This window comes from Oncorhynchus clarkii, chromosome 9 (genome assembly GCF_045791955.1).
Source record: "Oncorhynchus clarkii lewisi isolate Uvic-CL-2024 chromosome 9, UVic_Ocla_1.0, whole genome shotgun sequence".
In the NCBI taxonomy this organism is placed as follows: domain Eukaryota; kingdom Metazoa; phylum Chordata; class Actinopteri; order Salmoniformes; family Salmonidae; genus Oncorhynchus; species Oncorhynchus clarkii.
This window is the reverse complement of record NC_092155.1, coordinates 80,079,264-80,091,395: the sequence shown is the minus strand read 5'-3', so window position 1 is coordinate 80,091,395 and position 12,132 is coordinate 80,079,264. Positions and strand designations below refer to the sequence as shown.

The 12,132-nt window shown below is 43.5% G+C and overlaps 1 protein-coding gene across 1 annotated transcript; it reads right to left on the bottom strand.

Annotated features, from left to right (window-relative positions):
* Window positions 1-920: 920 nt before the first annotated feature.
* LOC139417443 (potassium voltage-gated channel, shaker-related subfamily, member 10a) lies at window positions 921-2,705 on the bottom strand. The gene has a single exon (XM_071166727.1). It carries the CDS (start codon window positions 2,703-2,705, stop codon window positions 921-923), a length of 1,785 nt encoding a protein of 594 aa, XP_071022828.1.
* Between the last annotated feature and the right edge of the window lie 9,427 nt (window positions 2,706-12,132).

The window sequence follows — 12,132 nt, the reverse complement described above, 5'->3', positions numbered from 1 at the left end:
TGTATAGGGAATGTAATCCATTACTCCCCTGGTAGTAATGCACTATATAGAGAATGTAATCCATTACTCCCCTGGTAGTAATGCACTATATAGAGAATGTAATCCATTACTCCCCTGGTAGTAATGCACTATATAGGGAATGTAATCCATTACTCCCCTGGTAGTAATGCACTATATAGAGAATGTAATCCATTACTCCCCTGGTAGTAATGCACTATATAGAGAATGTAATCCGTTAATGTGAATGTATTAATGTTCTACAGTAATAGATTCCACATTCATATAATTATCAAAATACACAAATAAACGTATCAACAAATACATTTAAACAAACGCGATCCAGACAGTCTACCATGTGATAGTTATGATATTAGTTAAATTGATCTGAATGTTTTCATGTGGGATACGAGATTTTTGATAGTGATAAAACAAATGTATTTTATACATTAGTAGTACAACACTGTTACCATGGGAATTAAGTTGTTAACGGTCACTCGAAGAATCATCGTGATGAAAAGCAACACACGACTCCATGCTTACTGATCTCCTAGCAAACCCAACACTTTTTCTCACTTTAAAAAAATGTTTCACGACTGTCTTTATCTAACAGTAAAGGGCAGGTATCACTGTGTCTTCCCACAGGGGGGGATTTTATGTCTTTCTCCCCGAGGACAGGAGAGTCTGTCTCTGTCTCAGTCGCTATCTTCCATAATGGACAGGTCACTCTGTCTGTCCTCACAGTGGATAGGTGGACAGGTAAGTCTGTCTGTGTCTGTCTGTCCCACATTGTCTCTTCTACAGTGTTAGAATAGACAATACCAGTCTATGTAGCTCTGTAGAAATATCAGTCAGTCTCCATAATGTCTCTGTCCCAGTCTGTCTCTTCCACTGTCGGTCTCCATGTCTTAGAGGCCAGTGAGCTAGTTTCCCTGCCAGGTCCCGTTGGTCTTGTTCAGAGAGGTGCTACTCCCATGTTTACTGTCTCCTGAGGCCTTCATGGCCAGCTCTGCTGTGTCTGCCATCGGCTGCTTGTCCTCTTGCTCCGTCTCCCGGTGGTAGAAGTAGTTGAAGTTGGACACAATGACGGGGACGGGCAGGGCGATGGTCAGCACGCCAGCGATGGCACAGAGTGTCCCCACCATCTTTCCCCCCATGGTGATCGGGCACATGTCGCCGTAGCCCACTGTAGTCATGGTGACCACAGCCCACCAGAACCCGTCGGGGATGCTGACGAACTGCGTGCTGGGCTCGTCCACCTCGGCGAAGTAGATGGCGCTGGAGAAGAGGATGACTCCGATGAAGAGGAAGAAGATGAGCAGGCCCAGCTCCCGCATGCTGGCCTTCAGTGTCTGGCCCAGGATCTGGAGCCCCTTGGAGTGTCTGGACAGCTTGAAGATCCTGAACACCCTAACCAGGCGGATGATACGAAGGATGGCCAGAGACATTGCCTGGCTGGAGTTCTGGTCCGGGGTGGTGACCAGCTCCGTTACCAAGGTGACGAAGTACGGGATGATGGAGACAATGTCGATGATGTTCATGAGGTTGTGGAAGAAGTCGCTCTTGGAGGGACAAACCACGAAGCGCACAGCCAGCTCGAAGAAGAACCAGACGATGCAGGCCGTCTCGATGATGAAGAACGGGTCGGAGAACGTGGAGGTGATGGTTTTGGGCTTGGCCGAGGGCAGGAACAAGGTCCCGAGGCCGCCCAGCGATTGGTTCCCATCCAAAGGCATCAGATGCGTGACGGTGGTGGGTAGGACGGGGTCCAGGGAGTTTTCCCGGAACTCCGGCAGCGTCTCCAGGCAGAAGATGATGATGGAGATAACGATGACAAACACAGAAACCAGCGCCACGCCGCGTGCCGCGTTGGAACTCTCGGGGTACTCGAACAGCAGCCAGAACTGGTGATACATCTCATTGGTCGGGAGAGGGATCTCCACTTCCTTGATGAAGCCCTCGTCCTCTCTGAACTGCTCCATGGCGTCGCTCCCCAGCTCATAGAACACGATCTCATCAGCAAACACATCCAGCGGCACGTTGGCCGGCCGACGGATCTTCCCTCCTGACTGGTAGTAGTACAGGATGCCATCGAAGCTGGGCCGGTTCCTGTCGAAGAAATACAGGTTCCTCATGGGGTCAAAGTAGTCCATCCTCTTCATAGGGTCCCCCAGAAGGGTCTCAGGGAACTGGTCGAGGGTTTTAAGTTGCGTCTCGAATCGTAGCCCGGCGATGTTGATGATGACCTTTTGGTCTCCGTCGTCTAGACCTGTCTTGTCCACAAACAGATCCTCACAGCACTCCTTAGCCAGCTGGCTGAAGATGGTCTCGCTCTGCATCTGGGTCTCACTATTAAGCAACTTCTGCCAGTTGGTGATGATGCTGGCACATCTAGGGTGCCCCCTCCTGCTGTGGGCTGGCATGAGGGGCGACTGAGGCACGCCCAAATTATTGGGGGACGGGGACGGGCATGGGGAGGTGTGCCAAATGTGGGGGTTGTGTGAGGAGGGGCGGTGAGGCTGGGGGGTGGAGGTATGGTTGGGCAGGGGGGAGAAGAGGTGGTGAGAGCCGGGGAAGGAGCATTGTTCGGGGGGAATGTCGACCGCCAGGGCAGCGGTCTCATCAGGGTAATCTGAGTTGTCCAGTTCATTTTCCAGGCTGCTGTCAATATCGTCCAGACTCTCAAAGTCCACCATAGCCACCTCCATGGTTTCTCCAGCTGCTGCTGTTCCCACAGTCCCAGACCCAGGTCCCTAACAAAGACCCTTAGCCTGTAGCCTGAGGCCCAGGAAATCCAGGTGAGGAGATCCAGGTGAGGAGATCCAGGTGAGGAGATCCAGGGAGGGTGGCAGACTTCAGCACCAGGCCTGGCTGTATGGCCAGAGAGAGAGGCTGACCTCAGACTCTAAGGCCCAGAGAGAGAAGCTGTCCTCAGACTCTAAGGCCCAGAGAGAGAGGCTGTCCTCAGGCTCCTCGGGCTCTAAGGCCCAGAGAGAGAGGCTGTCCTCAGACTCTAAGGCCCAGAGAGAGAGGCTGTCCTCAGGCTCTAAGGCCCAGAGAGACAGATGGTGGCAGTCTTCAGGGTAACAGGCTCTCCAGCAGTCAACAGATGGTTCCTCACCTCTGCTACCCTCTCCTTCTCAAACCTGAAGTACGGGACCAGGAGAGAAAAATAAATGCAGTGATTATTGTTATTTGGCAATGTAAACATACATTATATATTTTTTATAACATTTTTTTATTTCACCTTTATTTAACCAGGTAGGCCAGTTGAGAACACCTTTATTTAACCAGGTAGGCCAGTTGAGAACACCTTTATTTAACCAGGTAGGCCAGTTGAGAACACCTTTATTTAACCAGGTAGGCTAGTTGAGAACACCTTTATTTAACCAGGTAGGCCAGTTGAGAACACCTTTATTTAACCAGGTAGGCCAGTTGAGAACACCTTTATTTAACCAGGTAGGCCAGTTGAGAACACCTTTATTTAACCATGTAGGCTAGTTGAGAACACCTTTATTTAACCAGGTAGGCCAGTTGAGAACACCTTTATTTAACCAGGTAGGCCAGTTGAGAACACCTTTATTTAACCATGTAGGCTAGTTGAGAACACCTTTATTTAACCAGGTAGGCCAGTTGAGAACACCTTTATTTAACCATGTAGGCCAGTTGAGAACACCTTTATTTAACCAGGTAGGCCAGTTGAGAACACCTTTATTTAACCAGGTAGGCCAGTTGAGAACACCTTTATTTAACCATGTAGGCTAGTTGAGAACACCTTTATTTAACCATGTAGGCCAGTTTGAGAACAAGTTCTCATTTACAATTGCGACCTGGCCAAGATAAAGCAAAGCAGTTCGACACATAGAACAACACAGAGTTACACATGGAATAAACAAAACATAGTCAATAATACAGTAGAACAAAAGGAAACAAAAAGTATATATACAGTGAGTGCAAATGAGGTAAGATAAGGGAGTTAAGGCAATAAATTGGCCATGGTGGCGAAGTAATTACAATATAGAAAATAAACACTGGAATGGTAGATGTGCAGAAGATGAATGTGCAAGTAGAGATACTGGGGTGCAAAGGAGAAAGATAAATAAATAAATACAGTATGGGGATGAGGTAGTTGGATGGGCTATTTACAGATGGGCTATGTACAGGTGCAGTGATCTGCGAGCTGCTCTGACAGCTAGTGCTTAGAGCTATATTTTGAATGACTCCAACCTAAGTGTATATAAACTTCCGACTTCAACTGTAAATATATACACTGTTTTGGAGAGAGAGTGAGAGAGAGGGTTAGAGAGTGTGACATGTTTGCTGCTGACAGTCCTGCTATCCGCACCAGTTGCTTTAGACTGGCTCTGCTTTCAACTGCTTGACACTGACACCCTGATGCCTGACACACAGACAAAACACGTCCTCCTGTTCACTTGCTATGCATCTGACCTGGTTAGAACAACAGGGAGGAGAGGAGGCAGCACAGGGTCACTGGGTTTCGGAGTTGTGCAGTATTCCTATACTACACCTATATATAGACATATACACAGTATTCAATACTCCTATACTATACCTATACCTATATATAGACACACACACACACACACAAGTTATATATATATATATATATATATATTTATTTATTTTTCTCCCTTTTGTACTTTAACTATTTGCACATTGTTACAACACTGTATATAGACACATTATGACATTTGTAACGTCTTTATTATTTTGGAACTTCTGTGAGTGTAATGTTTACTGTTCATTTTAATAGTTTATTTCACTTTTGTTTATTATGTACTTCACTTGCTTTGGCAATGTTAACATATGTTTCCCATGCCAATAAACCCCTTTAATTGAATATATATAGATAGACAGAGAAAGAGATAGCGAGAGAGAGGGATAATTGGGGGGAAATGAAGACAGGATAATTATAGAGAGAAAAATAATTGGAGCAGGGAGAAGTGAGAGAGATAAAGGATAAATGAGAGAGATAAAGGAGAAGTGAGAGAGATAAAGGAGAAGTGAGAGAGATAAAGGAGAAAGGAGAGAGATAAAGGAGAAGTGACAGAGATAAAGGAGAAAGGCTTATGAGGGGTGGATATGAGAGAGAGGGGGTTGAGGGGGAAAGAGAAGAAAGGGATGAAGAGGTGACAACACATTAGTGAGTACCACTTTCCATAGTGGTGGCTGCATCATGTTATGGGTATGCTTGCAATATTTAAGGACTGGGGAGTTTTTCAGGATAAAAAATTAACTGAATGGAGCTAAGCACAGGTAAAATCCTAGAGGAAAACCTGGTTAAGTCTGTTTCCAACATTCACTGGGAGATTCATTCACCTTTCAGCAGGACAATAAGGTCAAATCTACACGGGAGTCGACGAGTTATAGTTTTGACTTTAATCTACGTGAAAATCTATGGGAAGACCAGAAAATGTTTGTCTAGCGATGATCAACAAGCAATTTGACAGAGCTTGAAGAATTTTGAAAATAATAATTGGATAATGTTGCACAATCCAGGTGTGGAAAGCTCTTAGAGATTTACCCAGAAAGCCTCACAGCTGTAATCGCTGCCAAAGGTGCTTCTACAAAGTATTGACTCAGGGGTGTGAACACTTACAGTATGTAAATTACATGTCTGTATTTTATTTTTATTAAACTGGCAAAATATTCTAAAAACATGTTTTCACTTTGCCATTATGGGGTATGGTGTGAAAAAAACTATTTAATCCATTTTGAATTCAGGCTGTAACAACAAATGTGGAATAGTTAGGGTTTGAGTACTTTCTGAAGGCTCTGTACGCTTGTTGTTTGTGGAATGGTATCTTCTAAATCAGAGAGGAATTGGTGAAACATTAAAATGTTAGCTAGCTAGCTGCAGGAGGTAAGAAACATGTAGCATCTAATTAGGGTCCCCTGGAAATACTGACCAACACTTTGATTCCTACACCGTCAATAATTCCTCCCTGGCTTATTCATTTATTGTCATGTGAAAGAACAACGTATTCAAGGTGCTTCCCACTGAATTCTAACTATACAATAAGAATAATCATTATATTACCATGATTCCAAAAGTTCACAAATTAACTAGGCCTGTTTTTGTTGTTGTTGCCCATATTGTGCAGGCCACATAACCCATAACATTCACTACATAACCCATAACATTCACTACATAACCTATAACATTCACTCCATAACCTATACAGTTCACTACATAACCTATAACATCCACTACATAACCTATAACATCCACTACATAACCTATAACATTCACTACATAACCTATAACAATCACTACATAACCTATAACACATACCATCCACTACATAACCTATAACATCCACTACATAACCTATAACATTCACTACATAACCTATAACAATCACTACATAACCTATAACACATACCATCCACTACATAACCTATAAAATCCACTACATAACCTATAACAATCACTACATAACCTATAACAATCACTACATAACCTACAACACATACCATCCACTACATAACCTATAACATCCACTACATAACCTATAACATCCACTACATAACCTATAACAATCACTACATAACCTATAACACATACCATCCACTACATAACCTATAACATATAACATCCACTACATAACCTATAACCTATAACATTCACTACATAACCTATAACACATACCATCCACTACATAACCTATAACATCCACTACATAACCTATGACATCCACTACATAACCTATAACATCCACTACATAACCTATAACATCCACTACATAACCTATAACATATAACATCAACTACATGACATATAACCTATAACATTCACTACATAACCTATAACATCCACTACATAACCTATAACATTCACTACATAACCTATAACATCCACTACATAACCTATAACATCCACTACATAACCTATAACATTCACTACATAACCTATAACACATACCATCCACTACATAACCTATAACATCCACTACATAACATATAACCTATAACATCCACTACATAACCTATAACATCCACTACATAACCTATAACCTATAACATCCACTACATAACCTATAACATTCACTACATAACCTATAACCTATAACATCCACTCCATAACCTATAACATCCACTACATAACCTATAACATCCACTACATAACCTATAACCTATAACATCCACTCCATAACCTATAACATTCACTACATAACCTATACAGTTCAGTACATAACCTATACCATTCACTACATAACCTATAACATTCACTACATAATCTATGACATTCACTACATAACCTATACATTTCACTACATAACCTATAACATTCACTACATAACCTATACCATCCACTACATAACCTATACCATCCACTACATAACCTATAACATTCACTACATAACCTATAACATTCACTACATAACCTATAACATTCACTACATAACCTATAACATTCACTACATAACCTATAACATTCACTACATAATCTATAACATCCACCTACTCATTCAAGGGCTTTTCTTTATTTTTGTAGAATTGTTTTTAAGAATAATAGTGAAGACATCAAAACTATGAAATAACACATATGGAATCATGAAGTAACTACATAACCTATACCATCCACTACATAACCTATGACATCCACTACATAACCTATGAAAAAAACACCAAAAAAGTGTTAAACAAATCAAAATATATTTGAGATTCTTCAAAGTAGCCCCCCTTTGCCTTGACGAGAGCTTTGCACACTTTTGGCATTCTCTCAACAAGCTTCAGGAGGTAGTCACCTCACTGTTGAAGTTGAGACTGGTGTTTTGCGGATTCATTCACCAAATCAACCTAGGAGCTATGGCATCTGAGATTCACCAAACCAGCACACTTCGTAACACTTGATAATACTTCAGAAGCCTTCATAGACACATATACACACACATGCGTGTATCATCCAGTCTTACCTCTGCTGAGTCCCTAGAGGTTGAGAGAGAGAGGGATGTCCCAGTAGACCAGTCTGTATGAGAGAGAGGGATGTCCCAGTAGACCAGTCTGTATGATCTGGGATCATGATGGCTAGTCTATCAGACCGGGGTAACCCTAACCCTACCTTACTTTACCCAATAAGAAACTGGAGCAGGGGCACAGGGCACAAGCAAACACACACGCACACACACACAAATAGACAGACACACGCACAAGCAAACACACACGCACGCACACACATAGACAGACACACGCACAAGCAAACACACACGCACACACACACACAAATAGACAGACACACGCACAAGCAAACACACACATGTCTTCTCTATGTAGTCTAGTGTCTTCTCTATGTGGTCCAGTGTCTTCTCTATGTGGTCCAGTGTCTTCTCTATGTAGTCCAGTGTGTCTTCTCTATGTAGTCAAGTGTCTTCTCTATGTAGTCCAGTGTGTTTTCTCTATGTAGTCCAGTGTCTTCTCTATGTAGTCCAGTGTGTCTTCTCTATGTAGTCCAGTGTGTCTTCTCTATGTAGTCCAGTGTCTTTTCTATGTAGTCCAGTGTGTCTTCTCTATGTAGTCCAGTGTCTTCTCTATATAGTCCAGTGTCTTCTCTATGTAGTCCAGTGTTTTCTCTATGTAGTCCAGTGTGTCTTCTCTATGAAGTCCAGTGTCTTCTCTATGTAGTCCAGTGTGTCTTCTCTATGTAGTCCAGTGTGTCTTCTCTATGTAGTCCAGTGTCTTCTCTATGTAGTCCAGTGTGTCTTCTCTATGTAGTCCAGTGTGTCTTCTCTATGTAGTCCAGTGTGTATTTTCTATGTGGTCCAGTGTCTTCTCTATGTAGTCCAGTGTGTCTTCTCTATGTAGTCCAGTGTCTTCTCTATGTAGTCCAGTGTGTCTTCTCTATGTAGTCCAGTATGTCTTCTCTATGTAGGTCAGTGTCTTCTCTATGTAGTCCAGTGTGTCTTCTCTATGTAGTCCAGTGTGTCTTCTCTATGTAGTCCAGTGTGTCTTCTCTATGTAGTCCAGTGTCTTCTCCATGTGGTCCAGTGTGTCTTCTCTATGTAGTCCAGTGTCTTCTCTATGTTGTCCAGTGTCTTCTCTATTTGGTCCAGTGTCTTCTCTATGTAGTCCAGTGTGTATTCTCTATGTAGTCCAGTGTGTCTTCTCTATATAGTCCAGTGTCTTCTCTATGTAGTCCAGTGTCTTCTCTATGTAGTCCAGTGTGTCTTCTCTAGGTCGTCCAGTGTCTTTTCTATGTAGTCCAGTGTGTCTTCTCTATGTAGTCCAGTGTCTTCTCTATGTAGTCCAGTGTGTCCAGTGTCTTCTCTATGTGTCTTCTTCTATGTAGTCCAGTGTGTCTTCTCTATGTAGTCCAGTGTGTCTTCTCTATGTAGTCCAGTGTCTTCTCCATGTGGTCCAGTGTTTTCTCTATTTGGTCCAGTGTCTTCTCTATTTGGTCCAGTGTCTTCTCTATGTGGTCCAGTGTCTTCTCTATGTGGTCCAGTTTCTTCTCTATTTGGTCCAGTGTGCCTTCTCTATGTAGTCCAGTGTCTTCTCTATGTAGTCCAGTGTGTCTTCTCTATGTAGTCCAGTGTCTTCTCTATGTAGTCCAGTGTCTTCTCTATGTAGTCCAGTGTGTCTTCTCTATGTAGTCCAGTGTGTCTTCTCCATGTGGTCCAGTGTGTCTTCTCTATGTAGTCCAGTGTCTTCTCTATGTAGTCCAGTGTCTTCTCTATGTGGTCCAGTGTCTTCTCTATTTGGTCCAGTGTCTTCTACATGTAGTCCAGGGTGTCTTCTACATGTAGTCCAGTGTGTCTTCTCTAAGTAGTCCAGTGTGTCTTCTCTATGTGGTCCAGTGTCTTCTCTATGTAGTCCAGTGTGTCTTCTCTATGTAGTCCAGTGTGTCTTCTCTATGTAGTCCAGTGTCTTTTCTATGTAGTCCAGTGTGTCTTCTCTATGTAGTCCAGTGTCTTCTCTATATAGTCCAGTGTCTTCTCTATGTAGTCCAGTGTTTTCTCTATGTAGTCCAGTGTGTCTTCTCTATGAAGTCCAGTGTCTTCTCTATGTAGTCCAGTGTGTCTTCTCTATGTAGTCCAGTGTGTCTTCTCTATGTAGTCCAGTGTCTTCTCTATGTAGTCCAGTGTGTCTTCTCTATGTAGTCCAGTGTGTCTTCTCTATGTAGTCCAGTGTGTATTTTCTATGTGGTCCAGTGTCTTCTCTATGTAGTCCAGTGTGTCTTCTCTATGTAGTCCAGTGTCTTCTCTATGTAGTCCAGTGTGTCTTCTCTATGTAGTCCAGTATGTCTTCTCTATGTAGGTCAGTGTCTTCTCTATGTAGTCCAGTGTGTCTTCTCTATGTAGTCCAGTGTGTCTTCTCTATGTAGTCCAGTGTGTCTTCTCTATGTAGTCCAGTGTCTTCTCCATGTGGTCCAGTGTGTCTTCTCTATGTAGTCCAGTGTCTTCTCTATGTTGTCCAGTGTCTTCTCTATTTGGTCCAGTGTCTTCTCTATGTAGTCCAGTGTGTCTTCTCTATGTAGTCCAGTGTCTTCTCTATGTAGTCCAGTGTGTCTTCTCTATGTAGTCCAGTGTCTTCTCTATGTAGTCCAGTGTGTCTTCTCTATGTAGTCCAGTGTGTCTTCTCTATGTAGTCCAGTGTGTCTTCTCTATGTAGTCCAGTGTCTTCTCCATGTGGTCCAGTGTTTTCTCTATTTGGTCCAGTGTCTTCTCTATTTGGTCCAGTGTCTTCTCTATGTGGTCCAGTGTCTTCTCTATGTGGTCCAGTTTCTTCTCTATTTGGTCCAGTGTGCCTTCTCTATGTAGTCCAGTGTCTTCTCTATGTAGTCCAGTGTGTCTTCTCTATGTAGTCCAGTGTCTTCTCTATGTAGTCCAGTGTGCCTTCTCTATGTAGTCCAGTGTGTCTTCTCTATGTAGTCCAGTGTCTTCTCCATGTGGTCCAGTGTGTCTTCTTTATGTAGTCCAGTGTCTTCTCTATGTAGTCCAGTGTCTTCTCTATGTGGTCCAGTGTCTTCTCTATTTGGTCCAGTGTCTTCTACATGTAGTCCAGGGTGTCTTCTACATGTAGTCCAGTGTGTCTTCTCTAAGTAGTCCAGTGTGTCTTCTCTATGTAGTCCAGTGTGTCTTCTCTATGTAGGCCAGTGTGTCTTCTATATGTAGTCCAATCTGTCTTCTCTATGGAATCCAGTGTCCTCTCTATGTAGTCCAGTGTGTCTTCTCTATGTCGTCTAGTCTGTCTTCCCCTAGTCTGTCTTCTCCGTGTGTCTTCTGTATGTAGTCCAGTGTGTCTGTAGAAAGAGAGACCAGTGTGTCTGTGGAGAGAGACCAGTGTGTCTGTACAGAGAGACCAGTGTGTCTGTAGAAAGAGAGACCAGTGTGTCTGTAGAAAGAGAGACCAGTGTGTCTGTGATAAGAGAGATCAGTGTGTCTGTAGAGAGAGAGACCAGTGTGTGTCTGTAGAGAGAGAGACCAGTGTGTCTGTAGAGAGAGAGACCAGTGTATGTCTGTAGAGAGAGAGAGACAATTGTGTCTGTAGAGAGAGAGAGACCAGTGTGTCTGTAGAGAGAGAGACCTGTGTGTCTGTAGAGAGAGAGACCAGTGTGTCTGTAGAGAGAGAGAGACCAGTGTGCCTGTGGAGAGAGAGACCAGTGTGTCTGTAGAGAGAGAGACCAGAACTTCTTGAGGATCTGGGGACCCATGACAAATCCCTCCAGTCTCCTGAGGGGGAATAGGCGTTGTCATGCCCTCTTCACGACTGTCTTGGTGTATGATAGTTTGTTGGTGATATGGACACCTAGGAACTTGAAGCTCTCAACCTGCTCCACTACAGCCCTGTTGATGAGAATGCTCAGCCCTCCTTTTCCTGTTGCCCACGATCATCTCCTTTGTCTTGATCACTTTGAGGAAGAGGTTGTTATCCTAGCACCACACTGTCAGTTCTCTGAACTCCTCCCTGTAGGTTGTTTTGTCGTTGTCAGTGATCAGGCCTACCACTGTATGTCAACAGCAAACTTAATGATGGTGTTGGAGTTGTGCCTGGCCATGTAGTCATGGGTGAGCAGGGAGTACAGGAGGGGACTGAGCACGCACCCCTGAGGGGCTCCTGTGTTGAGGATCAGCGTGGCAGATGTGTTGTTACCTACCCCTACCACCTGGGGGC

What these genes read in the sequence shown, in the direction of transcription:
- LOC139417443 (XM_071166727.1), bottom strand. Translation starts at nt 2,705, where the DNA reads ATGGAGGTGGCTATGGTGGACTTTGAGAGTCTGGACGATATTGACAGC.